General features: G+C 34.0%; 1 protein-coding gene, 2 long non-coding RNA genes and 1 other non-coding gene across 5 annotated transcripts; 2 read left to right on the top strand and 2 right to left on the bottom strand.

Moving 5' to 3' along the window:
- The first annotated feature begins 51 nt into the window (after positions 1 to 51).
- LOC128214876 (teneurin-1-like) lies at positions 52 to 16,671 on the top strand. Of its 2 annotated transcripts, XM_052921579.1 has the most exons (13): positions 52 to 123; positions 5,008 to 5,070; positions 6,951 to 7,061; positions 7,245 to 7,361; positions 11,663 to 11,779; positions 12,262 to 12,378; positions 12,899 to 13,015; positions 13,192 to 13,308; positions 13,790 to 13,906; positions 14,049 to 14,165; positions 14,368 to 14,484; positions 14,671 to 15,246; positions 15,639 to 16,671. In XM_052921579.1, exons 1-13 carry the CDS (start codon positions 93 to 95, stop codon positions 16,205 to 16,207), a joined length of 2,286 nt encoding a protein of 761 aa, XP_052777539.1. In that variant the 5' UTR covers positions 52 to 92; the 3' UTR covers positions 16,208 to 16,671. The 2 variants fall into 2 exon arrangements, with proteins under 2 accessions (XP_052777539.1, XP_052777540.1); XM_052921580.1 differs by lacking the exon at positions 6,951 to 7,061 and having other exon boundaries at positions 55 to 123.
- Trnap-ugg (transfer RNA proline (anticodon UGG)) lies at positions 1,863 to 1,934 on the bottom strand. Its single transcript has one exon. It is a non-coding gene; the product is annotated as a tRNA-Pro (tRNA).
- Positions 16,672 to 19,710: 3,039 nt separating the features above from the next.
- On the top strand, positions 19,711 to 21,614 carry LOC128214557 (uncharacterized). The gene is made up of 3 exons (XR_008257939.1): positions 19,711 to 19,990; positions 20,333 to 20,739; positions 20,983 to 21,614. It is a non-coding gene; the product is annotated as an uncharacterized LOC128214557 (long non-coding RNA).
- On the bottom strand, positions 20,833 to 21,824 carry LOC128214559 (uncharacterized). The gene is made up of 2 exons (XR_008257940.1): positions 21,704 to 21,824; positions 20,833 to 21,079 (listed from the first exon to the last, which is right to left on the bottom strand). It is a non-coding gene; the product is annotated as an uncharacterized LOC128214559 (long non-coding RNA).
- Positions 21,825 to 23,232: the final 1,408 nt, after the last annotated feature.

The following is a 23,232-nucleotide window of genomic DNA, read 5'->3' on the forward strand; positions in this document are numbered from 1 at the left end:
ATAGTCGTATATTTAGCAAGAAAGTAGAAAGCGGAATAACATTGAAAAGCATTTCGATCTTCATTTTACATCTGATACAATTTAGTGCTAAAATGGCTATATGGTTGGTCTTTCTGTTATCAGGTACGTTCTAAAAGTACACATTTATTATTATTCAAACATCGAAAGTTTAACTGCTCCAATGATTTAAATATTGGTAAATGATATGTATGTTATATATGATAATAATAATCATCATTTTAAAAAAATATAAAAAAATATTATATATATATATTTTTGAAGAGTGAAACATTATAATATAATTGCAGTAACTAAAACAATCACATTGATTATATTAAGTTCTTTATAATCATACCAATTTACTGGCTTTTTATTATGAAATTAACATCGGTAGTAAGATTCTTAGTCGTATCTGATTACATTAAGTCTAATATATTCATGCAGTTTTCTTGCAAGGCTTTGCCAAACTGGATTTATTTAATTGCATGTAACTGTTTCACATTTTACACTCATGTAGCTCTTGTATAAATATCCAAATACAGATAAGATACACAGAACAAATAATCTATTAAAGTCAATATGCAGATTTTAATATTAGTTAAATATTCAATATTGCATTATTCAAACCAGTGCCCTGCAATTTAAATGAGCATACCACTATTATCAAAATAAGTTTTACCTACACAATCCTGCCTGGCAAGTAATTAAAACGCGGCGCTCACACTATACGCCGGATTTTATTTTAGCTTAATCGTCAGTTTATGTCAAACGAAATTTTGTACTCATTATACAAATGTAAATTCAAGGACGAACCAATGTACTGTCTTATCTATCTCGCGTGTCCATGTCGTTCATTGTATCATTTATAAGCCAATTTCTATGTGGCACCTGTTTTTCTCTCAGCGTGTTTGTTAAATAAGCACAACCACATCATAATACATCTTATGGCAATCTATACGATCCAAAAGCCATGATAAATATTCAAGCGTACCTAGTATATTAAGCCAATGTCTGTGTGGTGCCTTCTTTTCACTCAGCGTGCTTGTTAAATTCGCGCAACCACAGCATAACTTTTCTTATGTCAATCTATACGATACAAAAGCCATAATAAATATTCAAGCTTACTTAGTATATTTTTCAAATGCCTTCCTGTAATTGTCCCAACATTTCCCTATGTTTAAAAGTTCTCTACTTCTCTAGTTCCAAATATTGAAGCAAAGGGCAACACAGTCATCACGTACTATATCACAACCACATGAATATTCAAGCTTACACCATTTATTTCTCAAATGGCTTTCTCTGCTTGTACAAACATTTCCCAACCTTGATGCAAAACGTAACACAGACACTTACTTTGCAGAAAGTGTATACTTCTTCCTTTCGCGTCAGTAGGAATAATCGAATACGATTTAAAGTGGCACTCGTACTGAAAATCAATACATATTACATACACATGTATAACAAATATAATTTTTGAGTGATAAACCTTTGACTACTTACTAAATCATACATATATAGAAAATATTAATGACTGATAACAAGATTTTAACTGTGTATTTAATAGCTGGACACACAAAACTATAAAATGAATGCTTTTCGTTTTCTGTCTCAAAGATTATGAACTTAAATGGAACTGGGTTTAGCATGCCGACATCTTGTTACTTTCAAAGCTCCCACCGTGAAGGACTTCAAAAACAATCATTTTTATCGTGTACCCGTAACTACTCGTACATGTAGGTGTACATGTATAAATTGTTTAGCAGCCGCTCAGGAATTACAGTGGTGTAGACGGACGTTACCCGTTGACACGTTTGTAGCGATAATACAGGGCCATATAAATAACTTAACAAGTAAAATGTTATGGGCTCGTCCGGGATTTGAACCCGGGACCTCTCGCACCCAAAGCGAGAATCATACCCCTAGACCAACGAGCCGCACATACTTATATGTAATTTTCTTATCTTATCACGTCCGTTTCGCTAAAGGTCATTGTGAAATTGAAACAAATTCTTCACGATCACCATTCATTGATAAGCATATGGAACAACAAAGATACAAATCCTGTAAAAGGAAATAATGGAAATGTTTGATGTTGGTGCAGTTTGTGAATTTCAAAGATCATGATCAGACTAAATGGTTTTATTAATTTGATGAACCGGTGCAGTGCAATGAGTGATGAGAATTGTATTATCTTTATTAAGTTATAATTGATAAATGGCCAAGTGTTAGGTTATGACACTATTATTAGCCCACGTAGACTCGGGTTCCAGTGAACACGGATTTCACTGACCGTTCCAAGGCCTTACTCCCTTAATAAACAGTAAAGTCTTTTGGATGAGTGCGTGGGTTATATTTTTGTTTCTCTAGCAAATTGTGGTTTGAGGCCTTGCCTTGTGTCTCTTACACAGGGCTCATTTTTTTAAGTTTCGACTTCTGGGCGTGTCCCTGTAGTTTTCCTTGTATTATTAGGATATAAGGTGGCTAAAGACAAACGACGGTACAGGAAATAAGGATGCTGATCGTGCATGAACTGCACTTTTGCAAACAGTTACAATTCTATTTGAGGCCCTAGGAGGAGTTAATTTCTCTTGCTTTCTTTAATCTGAAAATGCAATATTGAAATCAATAGTTCGATTTTGAAATAACTTTAACAATAAAAGAAATTCATTAGGGCCTCGCGAAGGGTGATAAATCATGTAAATATGATTTTGGAACGTGTATGAAAGTGAAAATAAGTATGCATCAATTTCATAAGATATGAAAGGACAATACATTCAGTGCGTCATTTCTTTAAGCGATTTAAAACTGGCATTGATTGTGTGCTTACGAGACGCTTAAGGAACACCTGTGTCGCTTTAGTTTATTAGGGAAGTTTACGATGTAACCAGAACGATTATCAGTTGTTATTGATCCTTATATCTGTATATAGATACCAGTTTGTGCTCATAGTCGTATATTTGGCAAGAAAGTAGAAAGGGAATTTACATTGAAAATCTAGTCATTTATTTCGATATTCATTTTATATCTGATACAATTTAGTGCTAAAATGGCTATTTGGTCTGTCCTTCTTTTATCAGGTACGTTTTTACTTTAAAAGTACATGTATTTGTTATCCAAACATCGAAAATTCAATTGCTCCAGTGATTTTAAATATTGGTTTGATTTGTTCATGTATTTTCAGTGTAATTCTTTTATGGCGCACATACTTTTCCGTTTGATTTGTTTTTCTAATAATTATAATATTAATAGTATTAATAATAATAATAATAATAATAATAATAATGATAATAATAATAATAATAATAATAATAATAATAATAATAATAATAATAATAATAATAATAAATAATAATAATAATAATAATAATAATAATAATGATAATAATATTGATATTAATAAATATCTAATATCTATTTTCATTCCGTTTTTCTTGCAAACTATGGTATCCAAACTGAATGGATTTGATACTATTTATTGCATTTACTGTAGTATCCAAATAAGCATATTTAATATACAAATATAATTATCTTAAAAAATCGATATGCAGATTTAAATAATAATTAAATATTCAATATTGCAACATTCGAATAAGCGCCCTGCAATTAAATAAACATACTACTATCAGTCAATCATAAAAACATAAATAACATGACAGCATGAGTATAAGAGACAAAAAAAATACATAATAAGAAACGAGGCTATTTAAAAAGAGAATAAAATAAATCATACAATATACACATATACAAGGCAAAGTATAAGGGGAGAGACATACGTTTAACAATGCTTTAAACAAACATGTGTGATATCAATAAGTGTTATATTAAAGTAACTCTAATTGTTGTTCGCGTGTAAGTATATATGTATCGAGAGCCCTAAGACGTATTGAATATTTCTTTTACAAACTTGCATAACTTTCTATATTTGCTTAATTGGTTACTAACTAAACCGCTAAAGGTTTTAATTTGATTACATTGGGATTTGCATAGTAGTTCATGTCGATAAATCGCTTTCTGCTATCGTTCAGAGCATTACATTCAAGTATAGAGTGGTACTCGTCTCCAATACTACTGTTAGATTGGCACAACGGATATTTCCTCGAAAATTCTACATTTGATAGAAGTATCAATAGTGCTATACCATTTATTAAAATAAAAAATCAATGATTTTCTGATTTACGTTAGAGGTAATCGATTTATTAATGGGAAAATTTGTGAATCCCATATACTGTTAGGGCCACATTATATAAAAAATATATTTGACAAATGAAATAAAAAAAATGTATTTCTACTTAAGTTTACATCTGATATATAATTTCAGAACATAAAAATGTACATAGTTGATGCTAACTTACGGGAAAAAAGTTTCGCCCAGTATGAAATAGTTGGGGACTATATGTCTATTTGAAACGGTTTTACGCCTGTTTTATCGTAAACTTTACAAGAAGCAGTGTTTGATTCAACACATACAATGTGTTTCAAAAATGCAAGGTGAACTCTTTCCAAAATTTCATTATTTCCGTATCCCCAACATTCGCAACCATATAAAAGTATACTTTTAATCATTTTATTGAATATATTTATTTCCATATCAATCAGAAAAGCTAAATGCTTGCATTTTCTCAGAAGGCAGTACATAACCCTATGTGCTTGTTTTGATATTTCAAGGGTCTATTTATTGTATCAAATGCACTTTTAAAGTCTATAAACGAGCAAAATAAAAAAAATCTTATGCTTTTGCAACAGTTCAATTATACAATTTAGCACAAACATGTTATCGACAGTAGGATAACATTTCTTAAAGCCAGTCTGGTATTGGTTTATTTGATCATACTCGTCACTTAATTTTTGAGGTCTATAATCTAAATTAGAAGTTAAATTTTGTCCTACACAACTAAACAATGTAATTGGTCGATAGTTCGACGGACCTTGTATTGATCCTTTATTTTGTCAGCGTGCTAGTTTAATCAGCTCAATCTCAGCACAGCAATAATGTATCCGTTATTTCAGTTCTTCTAGATTGTAATGCAGATGAGCCGCATCACCTGGTGAAGCGAGGAGCTGCACCCTCAAGTTAGTAGCATACCAAAGTATATTCAAGGCAGGGGTAACGATATAGTGCATTGTTTAATCTGAAGCCAATTATCACCATTTAGACGTGTTCTAAACTGATCTGACCTCGGGGTGAACCGGGATAAGATTCGATCCATAACTTACCTCACTGTACAACTGACTGAGCTTGCCTCTATAAACTCTATGAGAGTTGGTGTGCAAAAAAGGCGAATTCATGAAAATGCAAAAATGTAAAGCAAACAATGCGTAGGCGAACATGTGAACTGTTTTTCGATATTGCAGCTTTTCGCCTTCAGAATGGCATTTTTTAGAAATGGCAAAATTCAGCCACCTTATGTTAACGGTGTACTTAGCCTTGTGCATGAGCTTTCAAAAAAGTCTTCGTATTTAATTTAGAAGAGCGATCACAGCGGGTTAAGCCCTAAGCCTATCAGTATCTCATTTTATCCATGCATTTTATATATTTAAAACCAGAGCTATAAACACTACTGATAGATTGATACAAAAACCTTCCTTATAGTTTATCAGACAAATTTAATTGAACTGATTTGCTACGATACTGTGTTATTTATCGTCTGAAACCATTCAATTTATAAACTTCCAAGATTCTTGTTTAAGTGTATGCAAATGGTAATAAGACAGCATGAGTTTATATTTAAAAAGATAACACATAATGTTCAAATATACATAAAATATAAATATAAAATGAGAGGCATAGTTTTACAATACTTTATACGGACGTGAAAAATATGTACAAGAAACAGAGAACACGTTTATTGCTGTTAACATGTACATATATTCATATCGACAAGAAGCTTGTATAACGTTATTGGTAACAATTACTTTCAAATCGTATAGTTGCATGTGGGTATCCGATCATTTGTTGTATTCTAAAAATGTTGGACCATATTCAGTAATGAAGGAGAAGCATGCTGAAGAATAATGAAATCATTTTATTTTTTATGATTTATTTTATAGTGTTGATACCTCCTTCTTATAATATTTGTGACGTTTAAAAAGGATAATCAAATGTTCCGACTATTTTTTTAAGTATGGCACTGGTGATAAAGAGGTGTCTTCTTTTAATTTGCTGCCCTTTAGTTCACCGTTAAAACAACAATTGACAGAAATATTCTAAAAGCCCGGTTAAAAGAATAGTTCAGTTTTATTGCAGTACTTTCCCGTCATATTGCGGTACAAGCCTATATCGACCTTTGTCATATTGTATACGCGACCTTTGCCAAGTTCAAGTATGTCGCACATGGTCTAATCACCGAAATAGAGGGCATATGATGCATTTAGCTCTTGGTATTAAATGGATTCATATCGATTAATTCATATGTCTTATCTAACCCAAAACTTAAATATAACCCATTCTTACCCATGACAAACTCTAAAAGACCAAATTCCTGAAGAAATATTACAACACAATACGTAAATAAATAAGCATTTAGGTGGCGTAGAAATTGTAAACTCTATCCAAGATTTTGCATTCGGAACTCCTCGGCCATTTTCCATCCGAAACAACCTCGGAGGTAAATGGGCGGTTTACAATGTCAGAAATATTTACATTTAACTACGCTGCAAGTAGATCGCGTAGTATTTTTAATTTAGCAATTAAACATAATGCTTCACTCTTGGGAATCTAACTTATTTAAGCCATTATGCAATTCTCTGGCAATCAGTTTAATCTTTGTTATACAAAGTACACGTTAAAACACTACTAATAAGTAATGTTGTTATTTAAGATTTTACGAACTACGTCTATTGATATACCTGCATACATCAGAGGTTATTGTCGATAGAAAATGGCCGAGGAGTTCCGAAGGGTATTAATTCTGTTTCAACACCAACGATTAAATCATCTACAAATGTTTCAGACTGCTATCACAAATGCCCAGGAGGAGATTCAAATTGCATTTACACATCGGCAACTCAGTATCATTGTCGATGTGATTCGGGATGGAAAGGAACATACTGTGAAGCTATAGGTGAAAGATGTCTCGGAAGAAGAGATAATATGTTTTGTATTATTTGAGCATGTACACATAACTTTTCATAAGTATTGTTTTAAACGCAAAGGGTATTTATCAATTCATTAATGCTTTTTATTTCGATTTGATTGACGAAATTGTTAAACAACCCTTGGAAAAAATACATTTGTCTCACCCCAGACTGTACCTACTCCGGCTACTGTAAAAATGGTGGGACGTGCAACCCCAGTTCTGGATATACGAGCTACACGTGCACATGCGCCCCGGGATGGACTGGACAAAACTGCCAGTATGCTGGTAGGAATTCTAACTATTCAATATATATTCGGTTTTAGTATATCTGAGCACAAAGTCCTCTTGTGAACACCAGTTCGTCGTCGTACGACTTATGTCGACACCAATCACGTCGAACGACTACTGACGACTATTGGAACCTCACGGCCTACTTTCATTATCTGATTAAAGTTGTTCAGGCTCCGTGGAGATTTAACGTTGCTTTTAAATAGCATTCAAATATACTACATAAAGCAGGGATATTTTTATAGCAACAGCTAGAGGTCGTCTTCTAAGTGTGTTTATAACGCAATCCTGGGACCAGGATTAGCTCTACATACACATTTTTTAAGCAAAAACAAACTTCCAAGACCATTGCTATATATAAGACGACATAAAAAACAAAAGCATCTTATGCTTGTTGTCAAATACTCCAGCGAGTAAAATAGTGTCTCAACACACCCTTAACAAAAACTTAAGCAAACACACTCTTCTTATGAGACTCGTTTATTTTGTGCAGTAACAGTTACATGGGTGTGGCAATACAACCAGCATTACAACAATCGCTTGAAAAAACATACATACACAAATCCGAGTGTCAAATATTTCGATCATCAATTATAAATAATTATCAACCCAAACGGAGCATGTCACGATCATATCTGAATAAAACACATGACTAAATAAACTTACGCCATGCATTGTTTAGTTATAAGATCGAATATGTATCTCTGGGTTACTAGCCGCCCAGGCAAAACCCCGTTTTGTTTTTTAAATGGTCGAGGAAACCTGTATTAGTAACAATGCGCGAAACAATAAATGTTTCTAAGATTTACCCTCCAAATATGAGATAACGAACAAATCTCAACATGCTTCATTTAACAAATACAAATATGATTTTATTATCCATATAATTTTCCTTGTAGCCTATATTTTACAATAGTATAAATTTGCGCTCCGGGCTGGACGAACATCAACTGCCATATAATATAATGTTATTAATTAGGTGATTTCATATTGGCCTAGTTATTTGTCCGAGGTTAGCTGTATTTGCCTGAGCCCGAAAAGGCGAAGGCAAATACAGCTGACCGAGTATGAATATGAATATGAATTCACTTAATTAATTAGTATTTTATTAATTAAGTATTACCATTTTGGTTAAAAAAATTCTTATAACTTACCTTTAGTTCACATTGAAGCCGTATTAATCCATTATACATTCATGGTGTCATGACTTTGCTGATTTTGACATGCATCCTTAAAGTGACATTGCACATATTTATGAATAAAGCACTGTACATTGTAAGGAAGCATGTCTTTTCGTCTTAATTTCGTAAATCGTTTGCTAAAACGTCAAATGTTTCACCCTCGTCGTCCATTTTGTTGCTGTACAAAATAATAAAAGTCGTAAAATCCACCAACGGGTTAAATACAACTGTAATATCAAACCGTACAAAGTGGTTTAATTATTCAGTAGGTTCAAGTATTCCAAATAGAGTTATACGAAGCACATTTTTTTCAAAACAGTTGGAAAACGGAAAACAAAATGGCTACCTTTAAAAATTATGTCCAGCATATTTCTCATATTAGGCTTGTTTCGACAGCCAATGAAAATCCCACATTTCTCCAATCCTATATTAGGCGAGTTTTGTAGCCAATCAAAACGGAGGAAACTCATATTAGGCGAGTTTTGTTCATATTGGCCGAGTTTGGTCGATATTGAGCGAGTTCTGGCATGTATATTGTCTTCAATTGTCTGGTATTGGTACAGCAATTGTCTCTGTATCTCGTCAAATACTTAATAGTTGATTAATAAGAGGTAATAGTTAGACATGTTTTTTTAAAGCTGCACTCTCACAGATATACCGTTTTTACATTTTTTTATCTTTGAAAAAGACAATTTTTGAGGAAATATCTGCAAACCAATGATAAAAGATTGCTGGCAAAAGATCAGATCGCAGATTTTCATATTTCCGTTCGAAAATTAATGTTTTATGGCTTAAACCGTTAAATGCATAAAACATCATTTTTTGAACTTAAATATAAAAACCTGCATTATAATTTTTGTCAGCAGTCCTATATAACTGGTTTCTATGCATTTTCGCAAACATTGGCTCGTTCCAAAACCAAAAAACGCTCAATCTGTGAGAGTGCAGCTTTAAAACCACGGCTAATTCTTGATGATATTTCCTCATGTTACAATTATAATTCATACTTTAGTTACTACTAAATCAAATTTAACCGGGGTAAGCAAAATTAGGTTTTACAGTACATATGACTTATTGATTTTAAACATAAACAGGAAACATGACGTCAAAGCTAGCTATGACAGCAAACAAAATACCGGCGCTTATGATGCGTGTTTATGGTCAAAGATAATATTTAGGTTTTCTTTCATGCTTAACGATGAAATATGGGGTTTTAACAGTGAAATAGCAACAGTGAAAATATCAATTTGATATTTTCAATGCAAAATAAGGAGTGAAAATATCAACTTTCAGAACTACTTTTAAATTCCTTTGTTGTTTCATGTACTTGCCTTGATCAAAACAGAACACTGGACTTCAGTAAATTATGTCAAAAAATGTTAAAAAAAATAAAGAAATGTTTTATAAATTTAAATAAATATCTAATTGGAAATTAACAACTTACCGTTTATTACCGGTTATCCCGTGTATCAAACATTTTACTGATCTTTGAAGCTGAATGTTCGAACATTTGCTTTCATACCAAACAAATTACAGACAAAAACAACTGTTCGAACATAAATAAAAATTTTAATCATCGTTCAAATGTATTTGAACTGTTAACCGTTGTAGTACGTAAAATGAGCTTTCTGGAGAATTCACACAACAATTTACAGATAGATCCGATATTTGTTACCCCACCCACACCTTAAAAATGTGTCAACAAACTAGCGTGGCACTTACTCTTTATCTGGAAAACAAACCTTTTAAAGCGAAACAGACTGGTCTCTGACAGTAAGATGACTGAATATTAACTTACTATAAAAGCACGCGTACATGCAGTCTTAAAAACTAAGAAGAATGGTTAAAATCCAATGAGTATCCACATTTGTTTTGCTAACACATTTGACCTTCCAAATTTTCATTCTTTAAATAGCGGCGTAGTAATTTGGTTATGTATTCATGCCCATCTTAAAATAAAAAGTGTTTTCATTATTTTTTGGAACATGTGTGCACTAAAAATACTTCATTGTTTACTGTTCATAAAGCTTTGCAATAAAAAAACGAGCGAATATTAAGCTATAAGAATGAATAGCAACGAACTATTTCTCAGCAGACCGAAAGTAGAAAAGTTGACAGCTATAATTATGCATGAGGGGTGCCCCACGGGTAGCGGCGTAAAGCCCACCCTTTTCAAAAAAGGGGGTAATTCAGAAATAAATAAAAAACAAATAAAACTCCGAAAATAAGCATAAAAGAAACAGAAAATTTGTGTATTTCAGTGTAAGATCGTATTTAATTTCACTCGTGATCATAAAAAAACTACATTTTCACTCGTGGCTTCGCCACTCGTGAAAATATGTTTTTCTATGACACTCGTGAAATAAAATACAATCTTACACTGAAATTAACAAATATCCTCTATATCTTTTACTTGTTTATTTTGAAAACGTATGTAACATGATGCTTGTAACTGAAAACAACACAATAACACCTAATTAGGCTTGTCGCTGTTCATTTAGAGAACCATCTACCGCGTGTATGGATGCAGACTATAAGATATTCCAGGGCCGGGAGTGTAAGATAGGTTCATCCCAACCCGAGTGTAGGGTCGTAAACGAGGTTTATCGAGTTTCTAGTTCTGAAAAGAGTGTAGCATTATTTCTTAAATGGAGCGTTAAAACTGTTTTATGGTGCCATTTGAAGCGATAAATAATCATTTAGGGATTTTAAACATAGCCACAAGACAAAGTTTTCATGATGCTACAGACGACGGTCTTCAACAAGGGAGGTATTTGTGTGATTTCAATAAAAAAAAGAGTTCCAGTCACTTGTTTTATCTTTGCCCGTGAGCAAGATAAGAATTTCCAGCATGGCCAAGATTTTATATCTACTTCTCTGAGGTGGGAGAAATGAATGTCTTTTGAAATTAAATGAGGAAAGTAGCTGATATGTAAGAAAAACAAGAGAGTTAAACAACTATTTAAGTCGATAGGCAACATCCTTTTCAAATCTTTATAGAAACAGGTTATCAGATTCCTATGTCTGTTTACTTCACTTCCTTTTATAACTTTATACAATAAACGTTTAAATGCACATGAATCAGTTCCTACTTGACCACATTTAAACTTGTTACAGATTGTTCGTACAGCGGCTACTGTGTCAACGGCGGGACCTGCAGTTTGAGTAACGGCGGATCCAGCTACATATGTAACTGTACGGACGGCTGGAAAGACAATAACTGTCAAAAAAGAGGTTGATTGAAAAAAAAACTTTTAAAACCTTGAAAGGAAAATAATATTATTGTTTTAATGGCGACTTATATATTCAAAATGATGAGGGAAGTCCTCACCTCTCAATTTTTTATAATAAGTACGAGTATATTTAAATGTGTGAATATATCATCGTTTGAATATCTTGTCTGACTTAGCTTCGTGTGTTCCTTTCACTGCTTAGATGTGACCACTTCAAAACAACAGGTGACTGAACACAGAATTACATCTGCACTTACTACAGTGTTTGGTTTGTGGACCAACCATGTTATGATCCAATCTTTATCATATTCTAACATGTCTATTGTCTAATTCTTTTCATACAGTATGTGTGTTATGCCTAACAGATTGCGCAAACACCTGATATTGTATAAACGGCGGCACCTGCAATCCAAGCAGTTATCCAAGTGACTACTTGCTGGACACTAGTTAAACAAACGATATATAGACATCTTTTTTTCGCAGACTGTGTAACGGGTAGCTATTGTAACAACGGGGCTTCATGTTCTGAAGTGGCTAGTGGATACGATTACCAATGTACATGTACCAGCGGATGGAAAGGAAGAAACTGTCATCTTATAGGTCAGTAATAAATACCAGGATTATCTGATAGTGTTTTTTTCTTTCGGTATTATAGAATGCCTATGTTGATATGTTGAACAAAAGATGAAAATGCCATAATATATAAAATGTCGTCGCGCCAGGCGTTGGATTAGCTGCAGGTATAGTCATTTGGAGCGCCGCTTAGATTGCATTTTGATTACTTAACTGGCGCCAAAAAATCGAATCCGCATAATAAAATAAGTATGCAAACATAGATATTAGAATAAACAAAAAAGGTAAAAATTTGTACATAAAAACAAACGTAAATGTAGTATATAAGCAAATTTTAAGCAAGACAATCATGTATGGCAATTTGAAGGTTATTGCGACTACAGTAATTATGACTTGAGTTCTGTCAAGTATTTATATAAAATACCTGTTAATAGCGGAGGCAGAGAGGAGTTGAAAAATATTATTTTTATATTTATATATTAATTTATAGTATACACATATGTTAGAACATTAATTTCTGTATTCCTAATTTCCATCGTTTTAACAGATTGTGCAACGGGGAATTATTGTGCTAACGGAGGAACGTGTTCTGATGTCTCCAATGGGTACGATTATCAGTGTGCATGCACAAGCGGGTGGAAGGGAAGAAACTGTCATCTCAGGGGTAATTTCAAGCAATCATTGTATCATTCTTTTTTATTACACTAATGTTGTAATGAGACTAATCTGACATTCGTTATTTGAAATAAGACTCGATAGAAGTATATGAATAAAGCGTAATGGTAAAGCGCAAATATCTTTTCGATAAACATCGTTAAATATATCATTTGTTTCGTAAAGATTGTGCAACAGGAAGTTATTGTAATAACGGGGGCACCTGTTCTGAACTTTTCAACGGGTACGATTACCATTGCGCATGCACTAACGGATGGAAGGGGAGAACCTGTCATCTACGAGGTTACTCTAATTTTATTAAATCGTTCTCAACAGAAATCACTGCAACACATTTTTGAGGTGTTTTACAAGAGTTCTAAGCTCAACCGTGTTCTTTTACTTATTTGCAAAGTATCTTATTACATGTATCTTTTATACTTTGATTTTTATTGAACACTGGTTGGCAATTGTGCCATCGTCATTTGCAAGAGGTATATGAAATGATTAAAATAACCAAAAATACTCACGATTTCTCCATTGTTTGCGAACAACCACGTGTACGTACATGTGTAGTTTCCCGCACAATATACTTTGTAATTGACACTGGCTGTATTTCACACAATCTAGTTTTTTCACGTGATTGACTGACTGGTCAGACCCTCACACATTCGTATATATTTTGCACGAGCATATACATACGTTTGACATGGTTATCTGTATTTGTGTCCCTCATACAGTGCTGAAGTAAGCAAACAACTATTTTAATATTAACGCATTTAAACAGACTGTGCTACGGGAAGTTACTGTAACAACGGGGGTACTTGTTCGGAAGTCTCCAATGGATACAATTATCTTTGCACGTGTACCAGCGGATGGAAAGGACTTAACTGCAAACATAGAGGTCGGTATATTTATAACTGTTCTTATTTGTTTATGATTTCCCACTCAACAATAATTGCGGCGTTGAAGTATCGAACATGATTCATTTGATAAAGCCATTTTTTCAAAAAATGTGTATGTATTTTTTTTCCTATTTGGAATAGATTGTGCAACAGGTAATTATTGCTATCACGGTGGTACGTGTTCTGAAGTTTCCAATGGATACGATTATTTGTGTGCATGCAACGAAGGATGGGAAGGAAGAAATTGTCAGCTTATTGGTAAGGTTTTTGTATGATTTTAGCTGAAAATCTTATGATCACTATTTTTAGTAATACTTCATATTTTCTTGCCAAAGAAGATATAGTCTAATACGATTTAAAGACGTTTTAAAATTGAATAAAGACACACAAATTCTTTGATTTGTATTGTATACACCCTCGATAAATCTATAGCTGATGTTAATGCATGCGCGTTTTCTAGACTGCGAAAGTCCGATAAGGTGCCTCCACGACAGCAAATGCAATTTGAAAGAAGGTGGCAAAAATTACACGTGTGATTGTTCATATGGTTGGGCTGGAGACAATTGTCAAGATATAGGTAAATCTTATTTCCTTAGTTACCACATGCAATATGCTTTTAATAATTGTAACTATGCAATAAAGTATTGTTGGACCTCGGCACTATTTCAGTTCTGTTTTGCTTGATTTTTGAAGTCGTATAAGCAGTGTCTATATAATGCATTTGATATATTCATACATTCATAGAATGCACCTGTATTTGCAGATGTATGTACACCGTACAAGGATGCCGACATTGTATTCCTCGTTGATATTTCTGGGAGTGCAGGTACCGCTCATGTGAATACGTTGAAAACATATATAGAGAATTTCATCTCAAAGTTTCCAATAGGCCCTGATCATTTCCAATTTGCATTGCTTACTTTTGCGTTTGAGCCGCATGTCTTGTTTTACTTGAATTCGCACACAGACAACTCGTCATTGCTCCAAGCAGTTGAAGACGCAATGGGATCCATAACATTCGAAGGACCTACCATGGTAGATAAAGCACTTAACTTTGTAGCTTCAAAAATATTTGTCGAAGGAAATGGTGCTAGAAAGGAAGTTGGAAGATACGTGTTTGTTTTGACTGACGGGCTATTTGCAAATCCGTTACAAAGTAGGAAAAATGCACATGCCTTACATATAAGAACTAATGCGGACATTTATTCAATAGCTGCTGGAAGATTTGTTAAGCCCCAAGGCCTTCTAGATATATCTTCTACCTATCGACACGTGTATCCCATTGGAATGCAAGATTCTGTCCAAACTGTTCTCAAGCAGACTATGTTCGGATGCGAAGGTAACACATTTGAATACGCTCCGATATCAGTCATTCATTTGCAGTTGATTTCTGTATCTGGTCGTTAAGTAGTTAAATTGAATTTATAAGAGAATATATTTTTGTTGGCTTTATATTCATTTTTTGCAGTCAAGCTAACGGTTGCTCTGATGAAAATTTAGATTGATTTTCTTGTAAACGTTAAGACAGATGTATAGCTACCTGTTTTAAGGGACACACGAAGTCATGAATCAACAAAGACAGATCAATTTAAAATACGATGTGCCTTATCGGAATAAAAAATATTTTGTAAAACAAATTATACGCACTTATCAAAGTTTAAGTAGTATGTGTTTATTACGTTTGATTAATCAGTATTATATGCATCTACTAAACAAATATCGTTCTTACAGGTTGTACAAGGAGGGTTTCTGATATTACTCTGATGTTCGACATAGAGTCAGACACAAGTTTTGAAGATTTTGATACACTTTTAAAAGCCGGAGAACTCGTCATAAACAACGCACACATGTCAGAAAATAACAGCGATATATCGATTGCAACTTTCGGTGGGGAATACGAATCTCTAGTCCGATTTCAAGAGAACAAAACTAAGGAAGAGCTTATACAAGTTCTCAGCACCGCAGTTGGTCAGACTTCTGGAAACAAACATCTGAACGGATCCTATTTAGTACATAAGGCAATGGAAGGTTTCTCTTCTAGCAATAAAAGAAATGTCATCATTTTCTTCACACAGGCTGTCAACTTGCATGTCGACAGTGACGAAATTAAAAACATTGTCGATGGCAAAAATATTCTAATGGCGTCTATTGGTTCAGGTTTGAATACTCATTATGACAGATTGCTAAAACTTTCTTCCCATTCCTCGTTAACCTATATCCTTGGAAATGATTTGTTCACCGACGAAACAGTGTTGTTCTCTTTACAGTCAGTTCTGGAATATGACGAGTGTATTGTATAACTTAGTGTTACATGCATTTGACATATATGCGTTGAGAATTATATTCATTTGCACTTGTATATACGCAACTGTAAAGATCCCATGTATTTAAATCATAACCGGAGAGCAGTAGAAAATGAAAGAGCGTGTGCTAAACTATTTACAGTTGTTCGAAAAAGCGGGTTGTTTCAACAATTGAACATGAAGGTACAACATTTCAATAGGACTATGTTACAATTTTCCTTGGGTCATCACATCTATGCGCTAGCCGAGTGAAAACAAATTCTGCAAAAATCCTTGTCTTTACGACATTTCAATAGGACTACGTTACAATTTTCCTTGGGTCATCTAATCTATGCCCTAGCCGAGTGAAAATAGAATCTGCAAAAATCCTTGTATTTACGACAAGCCGAATCAATGCGCAGTTCTAATAACCCTTTTCTAATATACATTACTTGTCATATCACATAAAATACACATGATTTCATAATAAACGTCATTTTGAAAACGCACTTTTTTGTTCTTATAAAGGTATTTAAACATCGCGGAACCTTTTTGACGTGACGTCAGAAGAGTGGAGTACGGCCGTGCGGAATACGGACTACCGTATTTTGCGATATGATTTGCGTATGAATTAGTGATGGGTAAATAAATAAACTTTACATTGACGTCATTTCACCCTACTTATGTTACCATAAAAATGTAAAAGAACATGCTTTTTGCAACGAATGTGTCATGTAATATAAAAAAGCCTTACATGAGTTCCTAATAAATACAAATCTTTATGAAACGATGTACGAAAAGTTAATGCTTTGGCAACTTATGTAAGTTTCGATATATACACATATTTAGAAATAGTGTATAGATGTATTATACCGAGACGGTTAAATCGTTATTACTTTTAATTTCGTATTGTATTCTTTCTTTAATTTTGACATTGTAGATAATGATACATCACTTATGTAGCAACAGCCACAAAGAACTCTCTCAGAAGTGTCCGACTTAACTCTTAATTAAGTAAACTTCAAACATAAAGACACCGAATCCGAGTCCATACTTTTATTTAAGTTTACAATTTCAACATATCTATTTACAAAATGTGAGATACAAGAAAGCAGACAAACGTCGTCTGTTCCCCAAAATCAATCTCCAGCTCAACCGGGACTCAACCCGGACTCCACCCGAACTCCACCGGACTTCCTTACACGGAGAAATGTTCCAATTTAAATACCAAGAATACGAGGCAAATGTGACAGCTTAACGACCCAAAGTCTACACTGTTTTGTAATTAACATTGGTACTACTAATGTGACTATAAATAAGTGTTGTGCCGATGATCGATTATAATCGACAATTGATCGGAAAGGCCTATGCCGGCGACAATCGATAGTGAAATTTAAACAATCGATTATAGAAACAAGGGACGTAACCGCTACCGACTTTTTTTCTTTTTCTGGTTAATGCTAGTTTATGTTAAAATGTTAAGGTGTTACTATGTTAAGTTGTCTATCATATTCTGATCAAGTCAGTAAGTCACTACAGTACTCTATTACATTTTTTTTTATTTAACTGGTAAAGAACTGTTTCCGTTGACCTCCTACCAGGTAAGAATTTAGTTTTCTCTGTTTTCTGAAAGAAAATGTTTTTGTAAAGCATATAGAAAATTCAACTGCTTGTTGTACTTGCTACTGACAGATTATTAAAGGGAAATTGATATCTTTCTTTGTGTTTATTTATAGAATACTAATTGTAAGAGAAAAATTAGAGCCTGTGGTTTCATGTTCTGTAATAGTCAATTGCAAACACTAAAGGATAGTTGCGTTCTGAATAAATAACGCATTTTATGCAAAGAAATGTACAAACAATAGTGCTAGGAAACATATGTGCTTAAAACTGGCGCATATACTGTATCTGTAACATGCCTTGAATATGATGACCAAAGATATTTAAATAGTTAATAAATCGATTAATAATCGATCATTGCTCGGTTTCATAAACTGATTATCGATAGTATTTTTTCTGTCCGATTCCCAACACTACTATAAATGATTCGCATTATGCACCACTTATTTACATGATGGTTGCAGAGAACTTTTCATTGTTGTGTATTTCTTGTATACAAATATCAGAAAAAAATATTCCTTAAGTAAAACATTTGGAATAAGAATTATCTTGCGTTTTATTATAAAGTGTTTTTTTATATATATATTCGTTTTAAAAGAATGACATTTTAAAGACTTGAAACAGACCAAAATATATTTTAACTATGTACATATTAGCTGTTATTCACATATGTGTACGTATTTGTTTTGTATTTCGTTGTCATAAAAAGGAGTTGTAGAGACACAAAGACTATCCACAAGGCCGGAGTTTTGAAATTTTATAAAAATGGAGCACATATCACGTATAGATATATTAAAACATTTACATATATTTCAATTACATTACCTGCCCTTATAGATCAGGTGTCTCAATGTAAATCGTTCTACGTGATTCGTTTAGATTGGCACATATAAACTGTCCTGTTATTGTACCATACAGACCATCACAGGAAAGTATTTAAGTGACACTCTTATTCATGTATTACAAACATATATTTAGAGTGATAAACCTTTAACTACTAAATAATACATTTATGGAAAATATTATTTTAATACTGATAACAAGATTGTAACCGTGTATTTAATTACTGAAAAAGAAAAATATTATATGATTGGTGAGTGTTAAAAGATTTACTGTGATCTACTATCGTCTCATAAGGTAGAAAGACTGTGTTTTCTGAACCTTTCTTTCAAACTGAACCCGGTATCCTTCATAATGCACCAGTCAATTGTAGCCATGCCCCCCCCCCCCCCAGGTCCGGGGAATAGCGGGGACTTTGACTTTCGGTCCAGCCAACCCCGGGTAAAATCCCCGCCCTGCGGGGACAAACTTGTGGTAAAATCCCCGCCAAATACCTCGCACCCAAGGTAAGGCCCATTCCCCGCTATATTTTGCGCGAAGACAAAACCACCGCACTCATCCGGCACTGCGGGAAAGGTAAAAACACGACCCATCCCCGGTACACCCCCGTGGTTACAATTGACTGGTGCTTAAGAACCATTGTTTTCGACATTTATTCATTTTTAGTACGAAAAAATATTTGTATTAATTATGATTAATCTTATTTGGGAGTAAGAGTGCATCTTTAAGCACAAAGAGTGTTAAACTTTTTCGCATGTGGACCTGTGTAAGATATGCATGCACTGTAAAGTTATGGTAAGGAATGTATATATGCCAGTTTTATGAAAAAAATAAACCATAATCTGTTCCGTTTGGTCGTATTTCATTTCACACAAAATATAGTATACATGTTTTTAGTGGATATACATGAACGTCTTTTTAAAAAAAAAAAGATAATCAAGAGCGACCAGGAATGTGAAATTCTATTTACAAACTGAATACTAATTGACCTTACGACAGCGGCTTCTAAGCCACGCCCCCTGATATCAAGGGAGCGAACTCTGTCTATGTCCGTCAAACAAACGAGGAAGTAATGGCGTATCGCGTCGTTTCGCTTTCCGATATTCCTGACAAATTATCATAAATGTGACATTACAATGCGAAAAAAATAGAAGTCAAAGAATTTGTAACTGGCTGCTACATCGGAAGGCTCGATATATCTTTAGAAAATGACGATACCTAACATTTACGGGGTGAAATCTATCCAAGTCAGAGAAAATCGGATAGCCGCCATGTTGTCAACATTGACATCGATACAAAGGATAAGCGTGTGTGTGACGCATACTGTAAATGCAAACAAGGGTAAGTTTAACTTTTAATTACACCGGTCCTTCTTACAGTATTGTTGAAACAAAGATTAAATCATCGCACAATATGAGTAAATCATAAATGGCCCGAATGGGGAACCCGGAAGTGACATTAAATAACAGTTACATGTCATCTATACAGTATAACCTTGTATTCTATAGTATGAGCAGAAATGGTTTATTGGGGTTATGCATAAAAAGTTTCAGTTCTAATCGATTGAACACTCTCCCTTATGAATAATAATGTAATAGTTGACAAGTGACAATCGTGGGTGATACCAATCTGTAACTTTTGCATTGCTCAAACATTCACATGCTTTGATTTTTGTTCTTACAGAAATTGTGGAACATGTTCACACACTCTGGCTGTAAAAGTAGACCTGGGAGGAAAAGTGCCCCCGGTGTGGGGCTCGAACTCACAACCACCAGAACACTAGCCCGGCACTCTAACCAACTAAGCTGACCGGGCAGTTGGTTCTAACCCACACACACTACCCTCCCCCCATTTACCGGTTAAGGCTGGTGGAGGGTCTCCTGCTATTTACCGTTGACACCATTAAAGTATTCTGATTGATGGAAATAAGGAAGTCCCCTTATTATTGTCTTCAACAAGCCTACCGCCACAGGGGACCTAGCATAAGACCGGAACCCCCCCCCCCCTCCCCACACACACATGATATTTGCCAGTCCAGGCAATGTCAACCGCGAGAGAAAACCAGTGATGACAAGTTTTACAAATAATCGGTACGACCTATTTTAAAGCTTTTTATAACATTTAGTTTTACTTTGCTGTACAAAAGTAATGGACTATTTGTCCAGAGAAAAACAACAACCACAAAACATTAGCTATTATCTTGTCAATATTTCATTATGATATACATGTAGAAAGCAAACATCAAAGGCAGTAGCATTTACAGCTAGTATTAAAATATTTAACAATACATGTAACTGATTTATTTTAATATTGGCATCTTTTATTTATTTCAGGAAAGTGTGGTCTTTTGAAGAGAGTTCTTGAAGTTGTTCAGCATGTTGTTTTGATGGATTCTTGGAAGGATGTACCTCTATGATGTTAGCTTCAGTTCTGAAGAATAACACCAGTTGTTGCATATTTAATATCAGATTTATTAAATACATTGTTGTTTTGCAAACATTACTTAAACTTTGATATTTCTTTGGTGTTTATGTATGATATTGTAGGTGAATATCTCTTTATTGCAATGGCAAATATATTTTAAAATATATAGCATTAGCAGAAGTTATTTTTCACTGTTAAAGCTGCACTTTCACAGATTGATCACTTTGACAACTTACACAGGATTCGATTGCATTTATCTTGGCTCGGAGAAGTTTGCTTTGTGATTTATATATTAGGTCTTAATTTAAAGATTGCCAAGATAAGCCGATTCTGAGACAAAAAGTGTCAAACTAGAATTCTGTGCGAGTGTAACATTATGAATACTGTTAATCGAGTGTGCATGTGATCCGCACTCTGAACATTGGATGAACTATCATTAAATATTGTAGATTTACGTAAATGGCCCAAAATATAAGAATAACAATGAAAATATGTACATGTTTGACTTGTTCTTTATTTATAATAAGTCTAAGTCTTTACAGCACATGTTTGGCAGAATCAAGTTTTAATGAACCTAGTTATTGATTTAAATGTACAGTGAAATAAATTGTTTTATACAGAAAATAATACCTTAACGATTCAGACCGATCTGTTCTCGTTTTGTTTTGGTGGCTCAAATATTTATCTGAGTTTTGGAGGAGGCCTAGCTGGTGTGAGCTGGTCAAATACAGTAGCTGCTTGAGGGTCAGGGTTTCCTTGATTGGATTTCCCGTCGACAAAGTGCTGATATGAAAATAAGAAATCTATGAAATGTGTCGGAATGACAGCTACAAAAGCCATTGTTTACATAGGAACCATACGAGTAGATGAGATTCGGAAGCATGCGATGGTTCGGACAAAAATTTAGTTGTACGATATTTCCTGATTTACTTTGAAAGCAAAGCAGTTTATAAAAACTACATAACGGTATCAACAAAAATACCTCTATCTTGAATGAAATCAATCGTGTCCATGTTGAACCTGATATTAAATGGCCATTAATGCCGATTTGACAACACAAGCCAAAGCATAAATGTACGATGTTTATAGTTTAAAAATAGTAACACTTATTTAGGTCATGCACGGACAATTTCAGTATTAAATAAATTTTGAGTGGATTGAAATAAGTAGTTTTGTTCAAAAAAATACTTTTGTACAGACGTATAGATGTTTCGCCTTTGAACGATCTTTCAAAATTTCCAAGTTCAGCTGTTGATGAGGTCTTCCACAGAGTCTGATACAGCACTTGCATTTTTCTAAATAACTCGCTGGTTTCGAATACGGAACGAATTGGAAGCCATCTTTAGTCGGCCTGGCTACCTTGTATCCGAATTACAAGTGCCATGACAACACCTTTTTACCATAATACTTAAAAAGGCGAGGAATTGCCAGCGCATGTATATGACGGACTCTGGTCAGTTTGACGGACAAAATGGCGGATAGCAACACGGCTTATCAGCCCTACATTCTGATTGGCTGATAGGACCTGTCAATCAAATCCTGTCGTAAGGTCAATTTGACTAGGTTTAGCTCTATTGCGCAAAGTTCGCTAAATAACTGCTATACTTCACACCAATAAAAACACCGACTTGTATTGTGCGTAATTTTAAGAACATGTAGACAGCTTAGACTAAGTAATAGTCCATGTCCTAATTTCTCGAAACTTCTTAAGTCCCTTATAACAGGATTAAGCTAATCTCACTATTATTGTTGTTTTATCAAATGTGTTATATTTACTTCTTCAAGAACTTTTAAAAAATATGTAGGAATAATCGATATGATTATCAGAATAAAACATTTATCATTTATCAAAATCCATTTTCAGTATGCATTTTGGCTAATTGAAATAAGCGACTTAAGCCTGTTAAGCTTAAGAAGTTTCGAGAAATTGGGGCAGGGGATTATCATGCATAACATGCAGATGACTTGAGCTTAAACCTTAATGCTTTAAAATGAGCAAATGGGCGTAGAATTTACTCCAGGTCATCTACGTGACTAAGATTAGAACCTTATTGGCTGACACATTTAACGCAAAAGCTGACGCAGGGAGTGTGTATCGGATGAGTGGCGAGTAGGCGGACCTTTCAACGCCCGCAAATGTTGAAAATCTTAATGATTAA

This window comes from Mya arenaria, chromosome 13, assembly GCF_026914265.1.
Source record: "Mya arenaria isolate MELC-2E11 chromosome 13, ASM2691426v1".
Classification (NCBI taxonomy): Eukaryota; Metazoa; Mollusca; class Bivalvia; order Myida; family Myidae; genus Mya; species Mya arenaria.

Bases quoted from the DNA above. Each gene is read 5' to 3' on its own strand.
- LOC128214876 (XM_052921579.1), top strand. From the start codon at position 93: ATGGCTATATGGTTGGTCTTTCTGTTATCAG. The intron at 7,362-11,662 runs GTAGGAATTCTA...AACTTGTTACAG, and splicing joins ACAAAACTGCCAGTATGCTG to ATTGTTCGTACAGCGGCTAC. The intron at 13,016-13,191 runs GTAATTTCAAGC...TGTTTCGTAAAG, and splicing joins AAGAAACTGTCATCTCAGGG to ATTGTGCAACAGGAAGTTAT.